Consider the following 25767-nt stretch of genomic DNA (forward strand, 5'->3'; position numbering starts at 1 on the left):
TACACAAGTGGGTAACTTCTCTTTTTTATTGCACACGATAGGTAATCACAGTATTGCATCTTATCGCTGTATGTTCAGTTCAGTCTTGATCCATACTTTCAAGATTGTGCACCACTGGGATCCTCCCTGTATTTCCCACCTTGTTTCCTTATGCATTTTCATCTGTCTTTTCTGCCACTGATGCTGTCTTTGACCCACCTTTACCTGCAAGTATTTTTATTCTGCCTCTGGTGGATCCCACTCAGATCTCAAATCACCATTCACCTTATTCAGATTCTTCAGAACTTCTATTGCCAGGCCTATAAGAAGTGGACCAATTTAAAGAAGAACAAACCATCAGACCGCATACTATGACCCAACTGACTGCTTGATCTTATTCGTATAACCTCGTCCAACAATGCCCAGATGCTTTATATATTGGACAGACTTCTAACTCCCTTAGACAAAGGGTCAATGGGCACAAAACAGACATCAAAACACTCCAGATCCACAAACCGGTTAGTCAACATTTTAATGGAATGGGGCATTCTGTCAATGACCTAAAGGTATGTGTGTTACTGAAAAGGAATTATCGCACCGTTTTGGAAAGAGAAACAGCCGAGCTGGCTTTTATATTCAAATTTGGCACATTAACACATGGTTTAAATTGTGATGGGAACTTTCTGAGTCACTAGGGCTACATCTACACGTGAAGCCAACATCGAAATAGCTTATTTCGATGTAGCAACATCGAATAACATCTACACGTCCTCCAGGGCTGGCAACGTCGATGTTCAACTTCGACGTTGCGTGGCGCCACATCGAAATAGGCGCTGCGAGGGTACGTCTACACGCCAAAGTAGCACACATCGAAATAAGGGTGCCAGGAACAGCTGCAGACAGGGTCACAGGGCGGACTCAACAGCAAGCCGCTCCCTTAAAGGGCCCCTCCCAGACACACTTGCACTAAACAACACAAGATCCACAGAGCCGACAACTGGTTGCAGACCCTGTGCCTGCAGCATGGATCCCCAGCTGCCGCAGCAGCAGCCAGAAGCCCTGGGCTAAGGGCTGCTGCCCACGGTGACCATAGAGCCCCACAGGGGCTGGAGAGAGAGCATCTCTCAACCCCCCCAGCTGATGGCCGCCATGGAGGACCCAGCAATTTCGACGTTGCGGGACGCGGATCGTCTACACGGTCCCTACTTCGACGTTGAACGTCGAAGTAGGGCGCTATTCCGATCCCCTCATGATGTTAGCGACTTCGACGTCTCGCCGCCTAACGTCGAAGTTAACTTCGAAATAGCGCCCGACACGTGTAGCCGCGACGGGCGCTATTTCAGAGTTAGTGCCGCTACTTCGAAGTAGCGTGCACGTGTAGACACAGCTTATAGGGGCTTGTCTGCATACTTGGCTCAGTCTAATTCTTGACCTTCCCCCCGACCCCTGCACTCTCTGATTTGCTCACCTTGATTATCTTTTTCTGATTTGTCCTCCTTGCTTACTGTTTTTGGTTCTCTGTGCCTTATATATTGAGTCTGTTCTGGTCTGGCTATGGTCTGAAGAAGTGGGTCTGTCCCACAAAAGCTCACCTAATAAACCATTTTGCTAGTCTTTTAAAGTGCTACTTGACTGCTTTTTGTTTTGATAGTGTATAGACTAGCATGGCTTCCTCTTTGTTACTTTTAACCTTGTTTTTCTCTCCCCCCCATCAAAAAAAAAAAGGCAGTAGCTCTCTTTTTTTCTCTCTCTTTTCACAATGCTGGGCTTTCCGGCAACAAAGAACTGCAATTCATGTTGCGGTTCTATGCCCATATCTGATGGGCACACCTCCTTCTTTGAATGCCTTGGGAAGCCCATAATGCCAAAAAAGTACTCCCATTGCCTGGGTATGCCGGTAAGGGCACAGAAAGAATGGGAAGCACGACTAAAGGCACTACTCTGGGAAGAGTCTCTGTCGTTCAGGGACAAGTCAGACGACAGCTGGTGCAGCAAAAGCCCTCAGATAGGACAGCTATTTCACCCTGCAAAGGCCCCCAAGCTATAAGAGCTTCACTGGCATGCTCTCTGTTGGCGTTGCCCGGAGCCTTGCATTCCCCAGTGCTGCATGTATCAGGTGCCATGTAGAAACGCAAGTCCTCCTCAGCTAGAAGATGTGAGGTGGAGACCAGGCGAGCTGTGTCAGTTGGATCTGCTGTGGCATCAGCTCCCCTGAGGTAACACCTACCGCCTCTGCCTCTGTGCTAGAACAACCTGCACAACGACATAGGAAACTGCTGCAAAACATGTGGCATCTCCAGAGACAAACCAGAGGAGATGTGGGCAGCTGATGGGGCAGCTCTATCACCCTGTAAAGGCTCTTAAGCCACAAGAGTTTCATCGGCACACTCTCCATCAGCCCTGCCCAGAGCCTCACATTCCCTGATGCCATCAGTATCTGGCACCGCAAGGAAATGCAGATCCACCTCAGCCAGAAGAATTGAGGTGGAGACCAAGCAAGCCATGTCAGTTGGCGCTATTGAGGCATCAGCTTTGGAAAAGCTACATATGCCTACACTGACAGCTCCTACCAGCTCTGCCTCTGTGCCGTAACAACTGGCACACAACACAATAAAGTGCTGTGTAAATCACGGCATCTACAGAAATCCCCCGTTCCTTTTAGCCCCCCCCCCTTTTTTTTGTCTCCTTTTTACTACAGGGGAATGTTTCACACCGGACCCCTCAACCTCTTCCCCTCCCCCGCTCTTTCTGTTTTATCTCAGACTTATAGCAGCTCTTGCTGCTCATATTTTACAGCTCTTGCCTGACTGTTTTACCAAGGTAGGGCCTTTTTATTCACCTGAAGGAAGGGTCACTGAGCCCAAGGGCTAATTTTAAGTAAGCCCTATTTTGTCTCAGCATTTTTCACAGTGCAGCAGTTTTTTCCCTCATTTTCTTCAAGACTGCCAACTGCGCTTTAGACAAGCCTTCTCTCTGTGCTTCTATTGCCTGCCAAGCGCAGTGAAGTTTACTGACACTTGCAACTGACAGTTGGGCTAGGAGAGCCTGGGTTTTTTCCATCAAACTGTTTGCCCTCAAGTGCTCCCTCAGATCAGCATCGGATCCTGGTCTCACACATCCCAGTCACCAATGTTGCTATCACCAGTGGCAGTGTAGGGCAGGGCACTGCCCACTGTGTCAGCTGCATGCTCTGTCTTTTTCAAATAGAGGAGAGCACATTCAGCAGCTAACAGGGAATCCCCTTTGAATAGATAAAGGGCCATTCCTGAAGTGTAAGCCAGCTCCAATTCCCTGCTGGGGCTCTGGACAAACCCTTACCAGAGCAGTACAGTCATACGCCGAGATACGCCCATTCAAGTTATGAGAATTCAACTTTACAAGGAGTTTCATTTAATACCGCTGTTTCAGCTTATGAGGCGTTTCTTTGCATTTACGAGGACTGATTTGAAGGCTGGCGGCTCTGGTAGGCAAGCACCGAGGGGATGGAGTCGGCTGTGTTGGTCTTGGCAAAGAGGCCGCGCAGTGGGGCGGTGGCGCCCTGCGAGAGGGCGGCAGTCTGGTGCAGGGAGGTAGACTCGTCCAAGTCCCAGCAGTAGATCACACCGCTCTGCGAGACGTGGATGCTGGAGGCGCAGCCCATCCCAGCCCTGCTGCTGCCGCTCACCCCCCGGGTGGCTAGGGGGCTGCCGCCACCTGCCCTGCGCAGCTGTGCCTCGGGCACCGCTCACCATCTGTGGCACTCCCTCCCATTTAGCGCCTGCTGCTGCTGCCTCAGCTGCCGCCGGCAGGGCCTCTCTGCCGCACAGCCCCACATGAGAGAGTCATCACCCCTTGCCAGCCAGGGGCCCCCTGTGCCTGCCTAGCTCCCCACTTGGCCAGCCCCTTGCAGTGCCCACTCCCCACTTAACCTACGCTGTGCTCACGCCAGGCTGCCTCCCCACGCCCTGCTCTGCCCTGTCCCACTTCCCCCTTGCACCAGACTTAATGGGATTTGGTGTTGTTTTAGCATAAATGGGTATACGTTTTGGGGCTCAGGAACGCATAAAATTTTTTCCCATTGAAATTAATGGTAATTACATTTTCGACTTACAAAACTTCGCCCTAAGAGGGGTTTTTCAGGAATGAATTACCCTCGTAAGGCGGGGGAAGACTGTATTTGCCTCCTCCCTGAGGGTCTAAGGACTTGGCCAAGATGCTTAAGCATTCTGAAAAGCCCAAGCCTACAACAGCTGACCACAGGGCTGTTACACCACTCTGCTATTACAACACTGAGCAGTGCTGTACACAAGTTTTTCATTTATTTTTTCAGTTTCTTTCTTTTACCTGAAGAAACCACCTCAGACTGATCCCCTCAATCCCCACTCCCCTGTTTACTTCAGGTGTATTGCAGCTGATGCTGCATATACTTTACTGCTCTTGCCTGCCTATCTTTACCAAGCTAGAGTCTTTTATTTGCCTAGAGTGGGTTGTGGGGGAGGGATCACTGAGCATATAGGGTGCTCTTGAGTACAGTAAGAACACCAGCTCTTTGGCATTCAGAAGACTTCCTGCAAGCTGTTTCCTGTTAAGTTGTGTCCAATTTATAAATATTTAATGTACATATTCTAGGCTATAAGGATTTTAGACTATATGAAATACTGGATTGCTGTCATGAATACTTCCTAGAAAATGTACAACTGAGTTCATTTTTCTGGCTGTGGGATTGTCTACCCCCAGATCTCATAATACTAATATAATGAACATCTGAAAACTTTCCAGGAATAGGAATTTTTGATACTGAAGCAGATGAAGTAGCAAATTCTTTTAGATGAAGAAAAGGAATTAGCATCACTTTTACTATCACTGAGATCACTATCTTTGTCAGAAGACTCTGTGCTTCACAATGCTGCTGAAGATGAAATAGAATGCTCACAAGAAAAGAAATTTGATGCAGACCAGTTTTCCATTTCTTTTCGACTGCAGTAATCACTGCAGTAATCTGTCTTTGTCAGTACTTGAACACATCATAAGAATTGATTTTAAAAATAGTGTTTCTAGAGGTCTAACATGCTAATAAGAATGGAATATGAACTTAGCTTAACAGTTTTTCCATGTTCGTGGACAATAAAAGAATTACATACAGATGATTATTTTGACTTTTCCTGAACAGGGCAGTTTTAGCTGGGGCCTATAGGTAGTAGCCAATGATGCCCTGTTGCTTTCTTTGTTGTGTTTGTCCTGTAGTAAGTGACTTCTACGTACCTGCCTGTCTCTGTCAGCGTGAGTATTGTAGTTTTAACACGTGATAGAGCTCCTGTAGGTGTGTATCTCTGTCTGAGGGATTGGAACAAATTAGGTTGTATCTTTGGGCTTGGTTGTAGACAGTGGATTGTGTGATGTGTTCTTGATGAAAGCTGGAGGCATGTAGGTAAGTGTAGCAGTTAGTAGGTTTCTGGTATAGGGTGGTGTTTGTGACCATCACTTGTTTTCACTGTAGTTTGCAGGAAGTGAATTTCTGGGTGTAGGCTGAGTTTTGTGGTTGGTGGAAATTATGGGAAAACTTGGTGGAATCTTCAAAGGCCTCCTTCCTGTGGGTCTAGATGATACCATCAATGAAGCACAAATAAAGGAGTGGCACCTGAGGGGTGAGAGCTGAAGAGGCAGGGTTCTAAGTTAGTCATAAAAATGTTGGCATAATGCGGGGCAATGCAGTTACCCATGGCAGTGCTGCTGACTTGAAATGGTTGTGGGTGGGGACCAAGGGGCAAAGTCACAAAGCTCAGCAGCCAGCTGTGCCATGAAATCATTGGGGATACAGTTTCTGACTACTTGTAGTCCACCTCTATGTGGATTGGTAGCATAGAGAGGTTCTACAGCCATAGTTGCCTGGATGGTATTTTCGAGATGACGACTCCTCAGGAAGTCAGTGGTGTCTCTAAGATAGTTAGGCATACTGGTAGCGTAGAGCCTGAGGAGAGAGTCTATATAGCCAGACAATTCTGCTGTAAGAGTGCTAATGCCAGAGCTGATGAGGCATACGTGATTTCTAGGTTTATAGATTTTGAGTAGCAGATAGAATACCCCTGGCTGGGACCCTAGCTGTGTGTGTTTGTAGCTTTGTTCCTGTGCTTCTTCAGGGAGTTTCTTGATTAGAGGGTATAGTGTTCTTTGTAGTTTCTCTTTTTACAATACTGGTATTTTTCTTTTTGAACTTTTCATGGTTTAGGGTATTATGTTTCACAGAGCTAGAAAGGACCTCATGAGGTCATTTCCTTACTTTTCATAATCAACTTTTTTAGCCTCTTCCTTGCTACATTTTTCTTTCCCTATAGGTTGAAGAACTCAGAAACAGCATAGCTAAAATAGCACAAAATGTGGAGGAAGTGAAGAAGAAACACAGCATTATCTTGTCTGCACCAAACCCTGAAGGCAGTAAGTTTTTTACTTTTTTAGATATTTAATATGTATGGGTAGTTATCCTGAATGAATACTCTTAATGGGCATATAGTTATATTTGTTGAGAATAGAACTTTATAGGTAGCAGGCGAATTATATGTTTATGGAACATGGTATATTTTTACCGTCATGTATAAAATGCACTGAAATCATCCATTTCAGCATTAAGATTCCATTTAAAGGAGGGAATGTCTTCAAAGCATTATTTCCGTAATACACTAGGAAGTCAGTCTGAAATTTAACCTAATCAGTTTCTAAAAGCAGTAACTCAAAGACATCTCTGTTCCGTCTAAAGGTGCCTCACATCTCAAGTTGAGACTATATAGGGGGAACTGCGACTGATACTCCTTCCTCCTTTTTCCAACAATTGGAACCTAGTATCCCACCCTCCACCCCCATGCTGCTTTACTGGCTTGCAGTAATGGAGTATTCCAGATCATCAACTTGGGAAATAGTAGTTGTCATGTTAGAGACACAGGCTGCGTCTACACTATGAGATAAATTTGAATTTAATTCACTTATCTCAATTTTACCATGTGACTGTCTTCATAAACTCAGTTTTGGATGGACTAATCTTGAGATTACAAAATTGCAGTTACCTGACGGGTATAGCACCAAGCTCCAATTCAGAAGTTCAATTAAAGGTGAGCGTGGAAACACCGCGTCTTCAAAGTAAATTTATTAGCTTCCAGAGGTGTCCCCTATATAACCCATAATGCCCCTTTCAGTGCTCCACTCTGGCCAGTGCTCTCCAGTAACAGAAAGCCTGTGAATTTCCAGGCGGATGATCCAACCCTTTACTTGTGGACTCATTGTTAGTACGAGAGCCTGATAAATGTCTTTCTTTCTTCCTATGCTATTAGCACCGTGAGTGCATCTACCCATTCAAATAGCCCCTTACAGGGAGTTTGCAGCTCTGTCTGTACACTTGCTATTTTTTTCTGCACTGCCTGGTGCCAGTACCGTGTGTCAATGAGGCTGTGCTGGGGTTTGTGCTTGCATAACACGCTGAGAAACTTCTTCTCAGCCATTTACATTTGTGTGCGAACCCCCTTCCCTCCCCCAGAGGTGCCAGACAGTCTGGGTGCATCTACACTAGCAAGTACATTCGAAATTAGGATCGGAAGACCGAGTTCTTTCGAAAGAAGCCATGGAGCATCTACACTGACACGGCACTCTTTTGAAATTAACTTTGAAAGAACTCCCCCATTTTTTCGAAGTTGGTCCTCCGCTCCCGGGATGGGAAAAGCGCCCTCTTTCAAAAGACAGTTTTGAAAGACAGCAAGTGTAGATGCTCCGTGGCCTGCTGTTTCGAAAGAGCAGGACCTCCATCGCCATGATCAGCTGGCAGGAGGCGGTGTCGCTCACAACACAAGCGGAGCTCTATGTCTCCAGCCTCCAGCTGCCTTTCAGCACACAGGCTCCCAGAAGCCCTCAGGCAGGAAGCTGAGAACGTGCAGGCATCAGGGAGCCCACACTGCTGCCCAGCAATCCAACAAGGGCAACGCTCCAGCCCATCTCTTGCCGTGCTCGGCAGCATGGCCAGCGCCCGGACTCCCACCCACCCCAGGGGCCATCCAGGGACCAGGGGAAGTCCTCCCAGCAGGGGAGCCAGCCCTCCCAAACATCAGGCCCCCTCCTGGACAGAGGCCGAGCTGCAGGACCTCCTCACCCTGTGGGAAGACAAGGAGGTCCTGCAGCAGATGGGGGTCCAGCGCCGGAATGCTGTGGCATTCGAGTGCCTGGCCAAGGGCCTCACTGGCTGGGGTCACCCCACATGGACCCTGGACCAGGTGAGGTCCAAGGTCAAGGAGATCCAGCAGGTGTACTGCCGGGCTCAGGACATGGCCGGGTGGTCAGGGGCAGCGCTCAACTGCTGCCCCTACTTGCAAGAACTTGACCACCTCCTTGGGCCCAAGGAGGCAGGACTCCTGGTCATGTACCTGGACACCCCCCACCCCCATCTGAGCTGGAGGAAACAGGGATCGGGACTGAGGGGGAGGACCAGCCTAGACCACCGGCCACCCAGAGGCACCCCGAACAGATCCTGGACAGCAGTGATAACAAGGGCTCGAGCGAGAGGGCCCTCGTCATGGATGTCCCCTCAGACCCATCCAGCCTGGAGCCCTCCGACTGCACCTCGCACAAGTTCCTGGAGGGACCCACAGGTATGTACCATGCACACGGGAGGCCGCGGGTCCAGAAGAGGGAGTCCGCAGTCCCGCCCAGGGTGGCCGCAGCCCACCCGCAGGGACATCAGCTCCAGGGCATGGGCGGGCCAGACGGCCCCACAACCCCGGCCTCACAGGGCTGACTTGTGGCACCCAGTACTATGTGAGCCAGACAGTACCATGGGCTGTCAGGCTGCGGAGGGACCGAGGGAGGCAGAGGAGAGTCAGCGCTCCCACAACCCAGATGGGGAACCCTGCATGTGGTTCCTGCAGGACCGTTGGGATGGGATGGGGGAGGGTTCAGGGGGTCCCTCACCAGAACTAATGGCCCGTTCCTCTCTCCTTTTGTCTCCACAGCTCCAGCAGCGAGACCAGCCCCGCGATGGGCCTGGAGAGCCCCACCACTGAGGATGAGGGGGAGCGGCCCAGGCCTCAGACAGGGACAGTGCAGGGCCACCGCTGGTGCCACCAGGCTGGGGAGGAGGAGGCAGGGGACACAGCCCAGACAGCTGCCCTGAGGGAGCTGATAGGTGTTGTGCGGCAGTGGCTTGTCATGGAGCGGCAGGCATGGGAACAGCTGGGGTCCAACTTGGACGTCCTCACCCAGGCCATGGTCGGCCACCTAGTCCATGCCACCACTCCATCGTGGGTCACTCCCACACCCACTGTCATCCTACCCGCCCCCCTTGCCTATTCACCCCCCGCCCCCTCCCAGCAGTTCCCCCTGGCCCCAATCCCACAGCCTCCTGCCCCCCCACAACCCCCCGCAAGGAGTCCAACCTCAAGGCCCTGCTCCCTCCCCACCTCCCCCCAGGGTCAGCCTCATCCACCTGGCCTACACCCTGCTGGCCAGGTGGAGGCCGAGCCCCTGCACCCCTACCTCCCTGTGCTACTGGCCCTGGCTCAGCCCCAGTGGGGCCCCTGGACATGTGGAGGAAGGGGTGGGTGTGGGCAATGGGGCTCCTGGCCATTGAGCCCCCCCACCCCAGCCCCTGTCCACGCTCCCCATTCCCATGTAAATAATTCTTCCTTTTCACCCTCCCCTCTCAAGTAAATAGTTCTTCCCACTTATCCTCCCCCGACATGTATGTAGTTCCCCCTAGAAAATGAGGGGCACAGTTCTTGAAGTAAATAGTTTATTTTTATGGTTTAACCTGTGTCCCCCTTGCATGGGTGCTGGTGTGTGTGTGTGTGTGTGTGTGCAGGGTGTGGGTGGGGGGGTTACCATGGCCCCCGCTCAAAGGCCTGGCGCAGGGCTTCCCTTACATGCACCCCATCCTACTGGACCTGTGGCACGGGGCTGTTCGTACCTGCACCCTGCCTCGGCAGTCCACCTCTGCATATAGGGCTCGTGTTTCACCTCCACCAGGTTATGGAGGGTGCAGCAGGCCCCAACCACCACCAGGACATTGGGGGGCCCCACCTCCAGCCTGGTGTAGTGGCATCTAAAATGCCCCTTGAGGCGGCCAAACGCCTGCTCAATGGTGTTCCGGGCACAGTTCAGCCACTCGTTAAAAAGGTCCTGGCTCGGCTGGGTGTGCCTGGTATATGGCTGCATGAGCCAGGCCTGCAGTGGGTAGGCTGCGTCCACCACGATGCAGCGTGGCATTGTTGTGTCCCTGATGGGGAGCTCCCGCCAGGGGACGATGGTCCCCTCAGCTATACGACGTCTTAGCCCTGAGTTCCTGAAGACCCTTGCGTCGCGGGCGTGGCCCAACCAGCCCATGTAGATGTCCTGGAACCAGCTGCTGGCATCAACCAGGGCCTGCAGGACCACCGAGTGGTAGCCTTTGTGATTCACGTAGGCACCACGGCTGTGCTTCGGGACCCAGTGGGCAATGTGGGTGCCATGCAGGGCCCCAAAGCAGTTGGGGAAGCCCAGCTTCTGGAAGCCCCAGATGGTGTCGTCCAGGTCCCCGACATGAACCAGTTGCCTCAGGAGCACCTTGTTGATCGCCTGGACGACCTGCAGGACATAGAGGGGCATGCTCGTGAGCCTGGGGTGGGGGGCAGCTTGCCTGCCCGTGCCCATCCCCATCATTGCCCCTGGCTCCAGGGTGCCCGCTCTTCTGCTGACGGTGCCTGTCACCAGGCTGCCTACCACATGCAGTCTAGGTGTGAGCTAGGCACGGCTTACCTTGATGAGGATGGCCCCAACAGTGGTTTTGCCCACCCTGAACTGGTGGCCAATGGATCGGTAACTGTCGGGGTGGCCAGGTTCCATAGGACGATGGCCACCCTTTTGTGCAGGGGAACTGCCAGCCTCAGGTGTGTGTCCTGGTGCTGGAGGACTGGGGCGAGCCAATGGCACAGCTCCAGGAATGTTCACTTGGTTATCCTGAAGTTCTGTAGCCACCGGTCGTCGCCCCAGTCCTCCAGCACCAGCCAGTCCTGCCAGTCACTGCTTGTGGGAAAGCTCCACAGATGGCAGATGACCCAGGGGACCAGCTGGGGATGTTGCACCCTGAGGATGGTGTCCAGGAGCGTGGCTGTTGTGGTGGCCACCCGGAGCTGCTGCAGCACAGCAGCCAGGACTGCGACCAGGGCGCTGGCCATGCCTGCGATGGAGAGGGGGGTGCTGCTCGGGCTCCATGGGGGCCCAGGATGCCACCTCCACAGTCTCTCTCACTCTCACGCTGCCTGGGGACAGGGTTGCTAGCCCTCAGAATGTGCAGACTGATGTATGGGGGGCAGGGCCCTTTAAGGGGATGGCGGGCAGCGGCTCGTGCCCCATGCGACCCTGCCCGTGGTGCTTGCTATCCCTGCTCTTTCAAAAGAGCGCCCTGGCGTGTGTGGACACTCTCTTTCGAAATTGTGCTGGGGGCCTTTCAAAAGAACGGACCGAACCTTCGGTCCCCACTGGTGTATGTGGGCGCTCCATTTCAGAAGAGCATCTTTCGATGTTCTCTTTCGAAACAGAACTGTAGTGTCGATGCAGCCTATGAGTCTTTCCTGCATTCAGCCACATCACATGGATAGCCCCCAACCCAACCCAATAAAAGAATGTGCCTGTGCTTTGGTGCTAATAATGCTGACAGTTACGCATTAAAGGCTCCAAGGGTGGGAAAGATATTATGGGCTTTACTGCTACCATGGGAAAGTCTCCCCTGGCGGTAAAGATACGGGGGGCTTTGCTGTCTCTGTGGGGAAGGACCACCTCAACTGTCCCCTCCACTTAACCGCCCACTAGTCCCATACCGGGGCTTGCTGCCACCGGGGATTAGGTCTCCCTGGTGGCCAAAGGGCTTGCTGCCGCCAGGGAAGGACCACCTCAGCTGGCCCCCCGCTGAACTTCCCCCCTTGGCCCATACTGGAGTTTGCAGCTGCTGGGGAAAAGGTCTCCCCCAGCAGCTAAAGGTCTTTCTGCCACCGGGGAAAAGTCTCCCCCAGTGGCTAAGAAATTTGGAGTTTGGCTGCTGCAGTGGACCATTTCAACTGACCTCCCGCTGCACTCCCCGCACTTCGTCCATACCAGGGCTTGCTGCCTCCGGGGGAAACCGAAAATTCTTTTTTCCTGCACTTTTCTGTTTCTCTTTTTTCTCATGTTAAAAACTAGTCTGGGACCCTGCATTATTTTTTAGGGATCACATGGATGCAATGATAGGAGGTGGAACACTCAGTAGGTGGCCAGTTGAGAACACAGTCATTGCACGGAAGCCTTATAGTGCACTGGAATGCCAAATACCCTTTCCCATACCAGTATAATGAATGGGGAAACCAAAAATTCTTTCTCCGTACACTCTTATATCCTCTTTCTTCTCACTTTCAAATACGGTCCTGGCCCCTGTATTACTTTGAGGGATCACATGCAAGCAGTGATAGGAGGTGGGACACTCAGTGGATGGCCAGTTGAAAACAGTCATTGCATGGAAGCCTTATAATGCACAGGAAAGCCAGTCACTCTCCTGAACACCAATATAATGAATGGGGAAACCAAAAATTCTTCTTTCCTACACTTTCCTATCTTTCTTGTCACTTTAAAAAACAGTCTGGGCCCCTGCATTCATTTGAGAGATCACATGCATGCAATGATGGGAAGTGGCACAAGTGGATGGCCAGTTGAGAATACAGTTGCTGCATCTGTGTTGACAATGTAGTGTGGGGGGAAACTAAACATTCTTTTTTTCCTAGATTTTTCTATCCTCTTTATTCTAACTTTGAGGGTCTCTGCATTATTTCCAGGGATCAGCATATTTTCAGGGATGAGGAGGAGAATGAGGAAAATGCAATGGGGGAAGATGACATCAAGACCAGTGAGCAGACCCAGAATGCTATGGGAATGAGGGAACTGTGGGATAGCTTCCCACAATACACTATGGGAACAGTCGATGTTAGCCAATTTGTGTGTGGGAGCATAAGAACATAAGAACATAAGAACATAAGAATGGCCATACTGGGTCAGACCAAAGGTCCATCAAGCCCAGCATCCCATCTGCCGACGGTGGCCAATGCCAGGCGCCCCAGAGAAGGAGAACAGAAGACAAGTGATTTATCTCCTGCCATCCATCTCCTGCCCTTGTTATGAAGGCTAGGGCACCATACTTTATCCCTGGCTAATAGCCATTTATGGACCTGACCTGCAAAAATTTATCAAGCTCTTTTTTAAACCCTAATAGAGTCCTGGCCTTCACAGCCGCCTCGGGCAAGGAGTTCCACAGGTTGACTGTGCGCTGTGTGAAGAAAAATTTCCTTTTATTAGTTTTGAACCCACTACCCATCAATTTCATTTGGTGTCCCCTAGTTCTTGTATTATGGGAAAAGGTAAATAATTTTTCTATATTCACTTTCTCCACACCATTCATGATTTTATATACCTCTATCATATCGCCCCTCAATCGCCTCTTTTCCAAACTGAAAAGTCCCAGTCTCTCTAGCCTCTCCCCATATGGGACCCTTTCCAAGCCCCTAATCATCTTAGTCGCCCTTTTCTGAACCTTTTCTAATGCCAATATATCTTTTTTGAGGTGAGGAGACCACATCTGCACGCAGTACTCGAGATGTGGGCGTACCATAGTTTTATATAGGGGAAGTATGATATCTTTTGTCTTATTATCGATCCCTTTTTTAATAATTCCTAACATCCTATTTGCCTTACTAACTGCCGCTGCACACTGCGTGGATGTCTTCAGAGAACTATCCACTATAACTCCAAGATCCCTTTCCTGATCTGTCGTAGCTAAATTTGACCCCATCATGTAGTACGTGTAATTTGGGTTATTTTTTCCAACATGCATTACCTTACACTTACCCACATTAAATTTCATTTGCCATTTTGCTGCCCAATCACTCAGTTTGCTGAGATCTTTTTGTAGTTCTTCACAATCCCTTTTGGTTTTGACTGTCCTGAACAACTTGGTGTCATCTGCAAACTTTGCCACCTCACTGCTTACCTCATTTTCCAGATCATTGATGAACAAGTTGAACAGGATCGGTCCCAGGACTGAGCCCTGGGGAACACCACTAGTTACCCCCCTCCATTGTGAAAATTTACCATTTATTCCCACCCTTTGTTTTCTGTCTTTTAACCAATTCCCGATCCATGAAAGGACCTTTCCTCCTATCCCATGACCACCTAATTTACATAAAAGCCTTTGGTGTGGGACCGTGTCAAAGGCTTTCTGGAAATCTAGGTATATTATGTCCACTGGGTGCCCCTTGTCTGCATGTTTATTAACCCCTTCAAAGAATTCTAATAGATTAGACAGACACGACTTCCCTCTGCAGAAACCATGCTGACTTTTGCCCAACAATTCGTGCTCTTCTATGTGCCTTGCAATTTTACTCTTTACTAGTGTTTCTACTAATTTGCCTGGTACTGATGTTAAACTTATCGGTCTATAATTGCCAGGATCTCCTCTAGAGCCTTTTTTAAATATTGGTGTTATATTGGCCGTCTTCCAGTCATTTGGTACCAAAGTGGATTTAAAGGATAGGTTACAAACCACTGTTAATAACTCCGCAATTTCAGCAATGAGCATGGTGAAAGTGGGGAGGTTCAAAATCAAACTTAAAAATTCCAGAATTAGAAAATTGGTATAAATAAATAAATTCAAATTTATCTCATAGTGTAGACGCAGCCAAAGGTGCACTTTCTGGATAAAGAACTTTGCAGTGAAAGTTGTCTACCATCTTGACCTCATCTGTCAAAGGAACACACTTATCGTATGTATTGAAAAGGGGCCCTAGGGAAAGAGATCAAAATAAACCACAGAATAAAATGTAAACAATATTGTAAATGTTAGTTTTCATTATATAGTAAATAGGAAGATTACTAAAAAGAAATACTTTTGGATGTGACTAGAAGATATTTTTAAGCTGATTTTTCCATTTGCTACTAGGCTTTTTCTGTATTCTGTTCTAAGTTTTCTTGTGCTCATAGTTCTGTTTTCCTACTGTATTTGTTTTAAATGAATGAATTCATAATAGGGATAGGCAAGAAGGGTTTTATTTAAACATTACATGATTTTATTTATATTTTGAAAATTTAAACCCAGTGGGGAAAGGTATGATTCATAGCATGTAATGAATTTTCAGAACCGGTTCTATTAAATAGCTGTTTAAACCTCAGAGGGGTAGCTAAGTTAGTCTGTATATTCATGAATCTGATGAATCAGGTCTTTGCCCATGAAAGCTTATGCTCCAAAATAATCGGGTAGCCTATAAGGTGCCACAGGGCTCTTCTTGTGTTTGAACGGCATCATATTTGTTTTCTAAGAAGCCACTAGTCCAAGTGATGGTTACTGGTTTGTTCTGTAGTGCAGAACGAGTGCAAATACATAGCTTAGAGGCAGTCTGTACTTCAAAGAGTATGACTCTAATTTAAGACAAGAGTCATCAAATGGTTTTGAAGAGACTGTTAGAGTGTTTGCAGGCAGGAGGATGAGGGTAACAGCGGTAGGTGCACATAGTTACATACACTGGCCAATTATTTATTTGGTAGGCTTCAAGAGAAAAGAGACTTTTTAGAAGATACATAAACAAGATGAGCACACTGAGTTGTTCTTGACATAAAAATCTAGGTTGGGGTGGGCGCAGATCTACTATTAAGAGTTATCAGGGGGCCTAAATTAATTCAAAATCCATGGAAGATGCTGACATAGAGAAAGCATTGAGAAACTACTTAAAAGTATAATTCTCTGCTTTTTAAAAAAATAAGTAGTTAATTAGAACGCAGTTGTCTAAAACCTCATTTGTAACCATTCTAGATTTCAAAATGCTTTCACTTTTCACATCTTTTGCAAGTTCACCATTATTGAGCAGAATTTCCTAAGTGCCTAAGTGACTTAGCATAAGTCCTGCTAACTTTCTTCAGGATTTGTGCTGTCAGGTAATTTAAGCTCCTTTAAAATCTCACCTTTTAAGGTTTCTAATAGTGTTATTCATAATCTAGTGTCTAGAGTCACTATAGAGGCTTCGTTAAATTTCTCTTTATTAGGCTGTATACAGTATTCTCCCAAGAAAAATGGGCAATGCCTGGTACAGCAGTGTGATCAGGGGGAAAACAATGAATCAGTAATTGATAGAAGCAAAGAATGCACTATTTACGAGGAAAAAAACCTATTTGAAATTTTTCCTTCGCTACAAATGCAGTGTACATTATTATCACTTTTATTTTGTTTTTGTTTGAAAGACAGTTTAAATTTCAAATGTGAGATGGATTGAGGAGGAGGAAAGGAAGAATAAAAAATCAATTTTGTGTGGACTTAGTACAGGGTGATCTCCAACTTAAAGAGCTCTAAATAGCTGTGTTTTTTCTTAAAATCAAAGTTTTCCTGATCAATTTTGATAGTGCTGCATGTGTATCATTGTTAACATATGATAACAAGGTTGTGGTTTTATGTTACTTGACATTTCCAGCAATTTCTTCCAAGGGCTACTTGGGACCTAAAACATCATTAACTCTAGTTCTGTAGAAGAGAAATATGTTTATGGACAACTTTATAAGCTTTTGATTGCAGAAATTACAGTACTCAGTAATACAACTATAATTTATTAAATTAAATTATACAGTAAAAGACAAGTAGCTAACTTAATTATTGAAAATGGTAAACATTACACTAAATCTGATAACTTGCATGTTTATTTTATGTCATTGTGTGGTTAAATTTGTCTTAGAATTATGCAAGAAATATTTGCTTCTTAACATCTTTAACATGAATTAAAATGAAGGTTCACATGTGATACTATAATATTACAAATACATTCTATCTTTTGTTATGAGAATATACGTATAACTATTATCCCTTTACTGACAGTTGACCCAGAGAAAATTAATTTGCATGTTAATCAGCTATAAACTTCATGAGGTTGGAAATTCCTTGTATTTGCTTCTGGTTTTTCACAATGCTTTCTCCAAGCACTCTTTTTTTCTTACATTCTTTTTTTTTTCTTTAAAGCTTTTATACAACATAACTTTCTAGTATCTTTTCTCTCCCTGCCTGGCCCACCTGGATGCCTCTCAGGGACATCCCCTAAGGAAATATACATGTTGTACAACAATAGCAGATATGCAGAGTCAGCTATAGTTTTGTAAAGACTTTTTGTTTTGTAAGATTCCTTTATCTTCTAGTTCCTCATTTTCTACATCATCTACATCTGGACTTGGGTAAAATGTTTGTAACAAATAATATAATCAGGCAGGCCAAAAATAACAGTAACAAAATTTTAAATACATTTAAAGTAGGAATCTTCCAAATAATCAGTGGGCCCACTGTATGACTAAGTGCTAAAGGAGCGCACAAGGAAGATAAGGTCTTTGCAGAGAAGCTAGATGAGTTCTTTGCATTGGCCATCGCTGCATAGATGGTAAAGGAGTTTCTCACACCTGAACCATTCTTTTTAGGAGACAGATCTGAGGATCTCTCCCAGATTGAGGTGTCATTAGAGGAGGTTTTGGTACAAGTTAATAACTTAAACAGTAATAAGTAGATTAATCACACTTAACTCGTGATTAACTCAAAAATTAACCACAATTAATCATACTGATAGTGGAATACTAGCGGAAATGTATTCAATATTTTGGATGTTTTGTGAAATTTTCAATTGTATGAATTTTGATTATGCCACAGAATACAAAGTGTACAGTGGTCCCTTTAATTTTATTATAAATGCTTGCATTGTAAAAATTATAAAAAATAATTATTTTTCAGTTCACCCACTACAAGTACTGTAGTACAATCTCTTTATCATGAAAGTGTACTTAAAAATGTAGATTTCTTTCTGCTACATAAGTATCGTCAAAACAATGTAAAACTTTAGGTTCTACAAGTCCACTCAGTCCTACTTCTTCAGCCAATCCATAGGACAAATTTATTTGTTTGTTCACATTTGCAGGAGATAATGATGCCTGTTTCTTATTAAGTGTCACCTGAAAGTGAAAACAAGTGTTGTCATGGCACTTTTGTAGCCAGTATCACAAGTTGTTTCCTTACCAGATATGCTAAACATTCACATGCCCCTTCATACTTCGACCACCATTTCAGAGGACATGGTTCCATCCAGATGGTGCATGTTAGTTAAAAAAGGTGTTAGTTAAATTTGTGACTCAACTCTTTTTGCAGAAAATTGAATGTCTCCTGTTTTATCCATATTCTTCAATATATTTCATGCTAAGGGAGTCTCAGATGATGATCCAGAATATACAATTTTTAAAAATACTACAGCATTCAACTCAAGGTCTAAAAATCTGAAGTGCCTTCCAAAGAAGAACACTGTGTGGAGAATGCTTTCAGGAATCTTAAAATATCAGCACCTCAGTGTTGAAATGTCAGAACCTGTGCCACCAAAAAAAAAAAAAAAGACTGACTTGGATGATGAAAATTAACAAGCATCAGTCCACTCTGCTGTGGATCATTATCAAGAAACGCCCCCCAGCAGCATGACTGCATATCCTGTGGAATGGTGGTTGAAATATGAAGGGATATGTGCACCTTTGCTACATCTGTCACATAAATATTTTGTGACACTGGCCACAAAAGTGCCAGGCAAATGCCTGTTCTCAAGAAACAAGAAGCTGGCAGCAAATTGTAACCAAACTTGTTTGTCTGAATATATAGCTAAATAAGTAGTGGTCTTATAGGCTTTACATTTTATAATTTTATTTTTGAACATAGCGGGTTTTTTGTATGTAAATCTACATTTGTTGCACTTAGAGAAGTAGAACTAACAGAATCTTATTTGGGGGCCAAGTTTATTCATTTATTGCCCCAGCTACTAAAATTATGCCCCACATATACATGCATTCATACACACAGTTCTCCAGATGGGATATAGTTACCAGTCTCAGCTACTCATGCTAGTCCACTGGCCAGGTGGTCTAGACATCAGGAGGGGAGCCATGTCGGTGTGCATCAGTGCTCTTTGAGGATGATAGTAGAACCAATTTTATAGTTTTGCACCCATATTTTTATATGTTTTAGTTCATAGATCTCGTCCCACTGCCCCAGGGCGCTGTATGACCATAAGTCAACAGTTGACAGCAGATGTGACTTTGATCTTCTTTTCTTGATGGGGCTTTTGCATGTGTCTCTCTCTCTCGGGGTGGGGCTCACATTATTCTTCAGCCATCAGTGCGGCACTGGCATCTCGTCACTGAAGTTGAGGACTGATCCCACCCACATTTAGACTTTAAATAAGGTTACATACACACAGAGTTAAGGTAGTACAAAGATTAAAATGGAGTTTCAAACAGTTGAAAATGGTGTTTTAGTTATAATTTTATATATTATATATATAATTGCCTTTGAAGAATTTGTTGTAACTTTTTTGTAATTCTTACACAGTTATAAAAAAGTTTCAATAACTGATTCTTCAAAGGCAGTTCTTAACAGGTTACTAAAAGTTGTTAACATTGTTTCATTTTAAAAATTCCATTAAAAATCAGACCACAGTTCATGAGATTATGTAACATTTATGTTGGCAGTTACAGGTTAAATCTGTGCTCCAGCAGCATCCACGGTCCAGCAGAGCCCCATTCACAGAGGTTGCCAGTGTGTGGGCACTCATTCGGTTTGGTGGCAGGTAGCCCTGCCTGCTGGGAGCAAAGCCTTGCCAGCCCAAGACAGGAAGATCCCACAGCTGGGGGTGCAGAGCCGCTGGCGTTCAGCGGTATGTGACCCCTGTGGCAGGGGCATAGAGGCACTGCTAGCCTGGGAAAGGCAGCCCCAGCAACTGGCAGCAGAACCACTGCTGTCTGGGAGCAGGGAGTCCCTGCAGCCAAGAGCATGGATCCAGCTGGGGTGTGAACCACTGACTGCCAGTGATAGGGAACCCTGCTGGATGGAGCAGGGCTGTCCAGAGTGGCCTGACTTTCTCTCGTCCAGCAAACTCTCTCCTTCAGGATGGCTCAGATCCCAAGAGTGTTGGACCAGGGAGGTCAAACATGTATAATTCATTAAAAAAGTAATTTTATTCTTCAGCCATACAGTCAGTTCAACTTTCATGGTGATAGAGATTGCACTACAGTACTACTGATAGGTGACTTGAAAAATATTATGTTTTTTACAGTGTCGATATTTGTGATAAAAATAGTAACCACTGTACACTTTGTATTGTATTTTAATTGAAATTAATATCTTTGAAAATGTAGAAAACGTCCAAAATATTTAAGTAAATGATATTCTATTATTATTTAATAGTGTGATTAATCATGATTAATTTTGTTAATCGCTTGACATCCATAGTCACCAACACTAGATCATATTCACCCAAGAGTACTGAAGGAACTCAAATAAGAAATTGCAGAAGTACTAACTGGTATGTAACCCATCACTTAAATCAGCCTTTGAACCAAATGACTGCAAGATAGTTAACGTGACAATCAATTTTTCAAAAAGGTTCCAGAGGCAATCAGAGCATTACCATCAGGTGAGTCTAATTTGAGTGGCAGGAAAATTAGTTGAAACGATAGTAAAGAACAGATTTATCAGATACATAGATGAACATGATTTAATAGGGAAGAATCTACACACTTTTTATAAAGGAAAGTCATGCCACACCTATCTGTTCGTCGTCTTTGAGGAGGTCAACAAACGTGGACAGGGTGGTCTAGTAGATATAGGCTGTGTCTACACTAGCCCCCTTCTTTGAAGGGGGCATGGAAATGACACAGACCTGGGAATATCAATAAGGTGCTGCCAGGCATATGCAACACCTCATTAGCAAATGGCAGCCTTGCAAATTTCAAAACGGCTAACTTCAAAGTGCTGACAGGCATTTAGATGTGAGCTTTTCAAAATACATGCCCAAATTTGAAATTCCCTTACTCCCAATTTGTTTTGAGAGTAAGGGAATTTTGAAGCTGAGTGCGTATTTTGAAGCGCCCATGTCTCAACTACCTGTCAGCACGTCAAAGTTAACAGCTTCGAAATTTGTGCGGCTGCCATTATGTTAATGAGGTGCTGCATATGTATATTGTAATACATCATCTCAACCATAATAGAAAATGGTGGGATCTAAATTAGCTGTTACAACTGAAGAAAGAGAATGTTAAAAGCCATTGGGAATCGTATAGGTAGTAACACATGGTAGGCTCACACCCTGAATGCTGTATGCAGTTCCAGTTGCCCCATCTTGAAAAAGATGTATTAGTAATGGAAAAAGTGTAGAAAAGGTCAACAAATATTAGGGGTGCAGAACAGTTTGCATATGAGACAGGTGGGAATGTAGAGAGCTATTAAATCATGAATGATGTAGAGAAAGTGAAAAAGGGAGTGTTGTTTATCCTCTCATGTAACAAAAGAACCAGGGGTCTCCCAATGGAATTAAAGTCAGTGTGCTTAAAGCAAACATAAAGTACTTCTTCACACAATGCACAGTCAGCCTGTAAAACTCATTGCCAAGAAATGTTGTGAAGTATAACTGAGTTAACAAAAGAACTAAATTGGTTCATGGCGGGTATGTCCATCTATGGCTGTTGGCCAAAATGATAAGGGATGCAATGCCATGCTCCAGATGTATCTAGTATTAGACTTCCCAAAGCTGGGTGTGAATGGTAGTAGATTGGTGGCCAAAAGATTACCTGTTCTGCTTATTCCCTCTGTAGCACCAGGCACTGGTCGGTCTCAAAATACAGGATTCAAAGCTAGATGGACCATTTGTCTGACGCAGTATAGATGTTCTTATGGTCCCCAGCCCAGCCCACACCACCCCACCCCCACCCCACCCCACCCAAAAAAATTGAATGTTTCAGGTCCTGAAACCAGTGCTTTTTTGTAACGGGACTTGCCAGTACTATGTACTGGCAGCTCGGCAACCCTAGCTGCAGGACTGACTGGTGAGGTGGGGCAGGGAGCTGCTGAGTATCGGCTCCTCTTTTTAACCAAAAAAAAGAAAAAAAAGGCACTGCTGAAACCTATTTGTTGAATTCATCAACTTTGACTGAATTTTTCATCATGAAACAAAACATCCAAAGCATTCAAAGTGGCTAATTTGAATCAAAAACCTGAAAGAAAACTTTTATGAACTGTGGGTTTTTGGTTCAAAAACTTTCAGGGTTAGGTTAGGAGGGTATCAATTTAGATTCAATGGGAATTTTCCTGATTTTTTTTCTTTAGTGCCCTGAGGCAAAAAAAAATTCGTTACTCACTGATCCCTGTCCACAACATGATCATATCAGCAATTTAAGATTAGGGCTCAAACATTTGCTGGCAAATCATTGTTTTTGTAAATTTCTTAACTTTCTCTCATATAATTATAGTACCATTCAGAAAGAAGTATGGCAGAGAGCCATCTATGGTTTAGTTTAATCTTTTGTTTCCGATTGATTTTATGTAAAATCTTGTCTTAATACATAATCATGATACATTAGTTATATAATCTTCTCTCTTATAGCCCTTACTAGTTGAGCATCTCAAAGAACACAATTAAGGAAAAAAGTATTCTCCCCTATTTTACGGATAGGAAAGCACAGCTACGGGGATAAGGGGAGTGAATTGCCCATGTTGATGGCACAGAGTGGCAAAATCAAGCATAGAACCCAGATGTCTTGTCTGTTGGTCCATTGCTGTATGCACAGGACTAGGTAGCTGACATGAGGGGCAGATGACTGAGGTTTCATGCTCTTTTAAAATAATAGAATCTTTAGTAAATTCACTCACCACACTTTCTCGTTAACCTAATTTTACCTGGGTAATTGGAGAGTTAATCAACTTATTGCACGCATGGACATGCTGAAAAAGTCCATGTATATTTTGGGTGTCCTCAGTATAACTTGAAATACGTCACAAATACCTAGCGTATAGAATAAAGTTCTTCTGCAGGCCAGGTAACTTAAGGAGTGAGGCCATCCATCCCATACAACAATCTTTCACCTATACAGTTTCCATGCTTTAGAATGCTCATAGTCAGTTTTAGATTGTAAGGTTCTAGAGAAGAGCATTTGGAGACCCTCCAAAAAGTATACTTGCTTGCCAGTATAGCTTAGAACCAATTACTAATTATTCTGAAAGCTATATTTCATCTTTAAAAAAGGAACTAAGGAAGAACTGGAGGATCTGAACAAAGAAATCAAGAAAATTGCTAATAAAATTCGAGCTAAGTTAAAGGGTAAGTGTAAAGTTTTATGGCATGTATTATAGTGGGATGTTCCAAACTTTAAGAAAATGTAATGTATTATTGCAGAAATTGCTGTAACTCAGAACATAAAAATACTTTTCGTTTATTGTATAAAAAATATCAAGACATGCCAGATGAAAGGAAAGAATTGTAAACTAAACTCATTAGATACCAAGCAAACATTTTTAATCACTAATTTTAAAATTAGGGTCCAAATGCTCAGATGATAAAAATTGACATGGCACTATATTGAATTATCCCAGCTGAGAATCTGACCCAAAATTCATATATCTGACCCAAAGTTCATGTATATCATATAAATGTTTGGTGTTAAAACTTTTATTATTTGTTTCCTTCTTAACACTTCATAGTATGAATTCTTATATTCTCCCTAGCTATTGAACAAAGTTTTGCTCAAGATGGAAATGTTAATCGAACATCAGTTGACCTCAGGATACGAAAAACACAGGTATGATCATCACTTATTCAGGAGGAAAATGTTAACAAAATCAGCTAAGCTCCAGAAGACATAATTCCTTTCCCCATTCCACAATATTTTATGTTATATTACGTTGCACATAATATAAATAGGTGGTACTTTTTATTTTGCAATTGCATTTTGTTGAATAACGTACTGTGTTTTTTATTCCTCAAAACTAGCACTCAGTATTGTCCCGTAAGTTTGTGGAGGTCATGACAGAATACAATGAGACCCAGAACCTGTTTAGAGAGCGCAGCAAAGGACGCATACAGCGACAGTTAGAAATAAGTAAGAAACCTGAGATTTCTTCTGATATAGATGGCTGAATTAATGATGAAAGAGCTTTTGATTTATATCTTTGTCATTTTGGTTTATACCGAATTGAAATAATATCACCAGCCCTCTATTTTATTTTTCTTTATTTTAGTTTGCATTTTGTACTAGCAGGTAAGTTATTTTTCTATAAAATGTTAATGTAGTTCTGCATACTTCTCTATAGCTGGTCCTGTGGAACTTAACTCTTTAGGTAATGAACACAAATGAGGTTCTACTTGTTTTGTTTTATGTTATACATACTATAGATAGATGTTTAAATTGTAACTTGTAGATTCTGATATAGAAGGACTTACTTTGAGCTGCAGAACGATCAGTTTAAATGTTGTTTTTGTTCTCAGAAGATAGTTCTAGATATGCACTTCTACTAAAAGTAATCTTTATGGTTTCTGAATATACAGTGAAATCAATGGTAAAAATCCAGTTGACTTCAATGGTCCAGGATTTCATCCACTTCTACCTGCTGCTCTACTTTTCCATCCAGATAACCAGCCAACCCATTTCAGGGAGCTTTACAATTCCCTCCCCCCACCACCACTCAAGTGAGAGTTAAGGTGACTTATAAGAAAAGTTGGTTGAGTCTTCGCCATACCTGTCCATAGGTCCCCTGAGCTCCTCCATTCTATTCTATTCCTTTAACTGACACCTCCTTTTTAAGTTGTTTGCCAGGCCATTTTTGGTATGTATTCCCTCTGGAATACCTGCACTGGCTATCTGCCCCACTTACATAAGGAATTGCAATGTACTAGCCTAAGATTCTTCCCTATTCATTGTAACAAAGGCTTCCCTGAACCAACTCTGGGGAAGGTGACAAAAACTCCACTCTACCTAGGCCAATCTTGTGGCAAAGGAAAAATTCCTTCCCACTCCCTGAAAGGAGCAGCTAGGAGGTCGTGACCAAACCTGGTATTTTGCCACATCAAGTGGGAAGGAAGTTGAATGCTATTCTGCCTGGTCTGGGGGAAAAGAGACTTCCTCCTTTAGGCCTGCCTCTTTTGAAAGTGCCAGCCTTTATAGTCTCAGGGGATGACTCAGTGTTGTCAAGCTCCCCATTGTACCTCCCTGGCCTGTAAATCACTAGCAAGTTCCACCCTCCCTGACCCCCAACCACTGACAATTGCAGTGTGGTCATTTTTGTAAAATAAAAGATTTTTAGTATGTTGTTGCTGCAGTTTTTAAAACTTGATTTGACTTCTCTTTTTAATGTTTTTGTGATTTAACATTTAATGTAATTCATAAAATCATTCATGAATATCTCTGGAGGAAGAAGAAGCCTATTTTGGTAACATTGGGAGTTTCCCTACTAACTTCCTCTTTCTCACTAGTTAGGTACAGCATCTCTTACAGTTTAACACTGAGAAGCTGAAGGGAATCAGATGCCATTTCTCACTGAAAGCGTTTTTTGGACATCCACTTAGGCATTAAATAATTCACCAGCACAGAACATAGCTATGTTGGTATGGTTGCTGGCCAAGTCATGTGTTTTATCTAAACGAGTACGAACTGGATAAATTAATCTTCACTATGTTGTATTCAAACTTATGAATTGAGATGACTACTGTGGGCAGTGTAAATAAATCACAACCGATGTGTTGTTTGTTCAACTTTGTTTATCATTTCTTGGCTCTCTGGTCAGTTGTTGTAAATGCCCTTGTGTTACCCAATCACCCACTTTTCCAATGTTTATCTCTTTTTCAAGATCATTGATGAATATATTGAACAGCAATGGTCCAAATGCAGCTCCTTGGAGCACATCATCACTATTTATTCTACTCTTCTTTTTTTTTTTTCATATATTTTAAGTGGAATATCTGG

At 44.4% G+C, this 25767-nt stretch overlaps 1 protein-coding gene across 4 annotated transcripts in view; it reads left to right on the forward strand.

The window, feature by feature from the left end:
• STX2 (syntaxin 2) overlaps positions 1 to 25767 on the forward strand; it is a 70879-nt gene that overhangs the window by 15776 nt on the left and 29336 nt on the right. For all 4 annotated transcript variants that reach the window (XM_075012465.1, XM_075012467.1, XM_075012468.1 and 1 more), the window contains exons 3-6: positions 6291 to 6390; positions 23055 to 23129; positions 23534 to 23607; positions 23799 to 23907. In XM_075012465.1, the coding sequence (XP_074868566.1) occupies positions 6291 to 6390; positions 23055 to 23129; positions 23534 to 23607; positions 23799 to 23907 (358 nt within the window). The remainder of the gene's footprint in view (positions 1 to 6290; positions 6391 to 23054; positions 23130 to 23533; positions 23608 to 23798; positions 23908 to 25767) is intronic.

This window comes from Carettochelys insculpta, chromosome 18 (assembly GCF_033958435.1).
Source record: "Carettochelys insculpta isolate YL-2023 chromosome 18, ASM3395843v1, whole genome shotgun sequence".
Classification (NCBI taxonomy): domain Eukaryota; kingdom Metazoa; phylum Chordata; order Testudines; family Carettochelyidae; genus Carettochelys; species Carettochelys insculpta.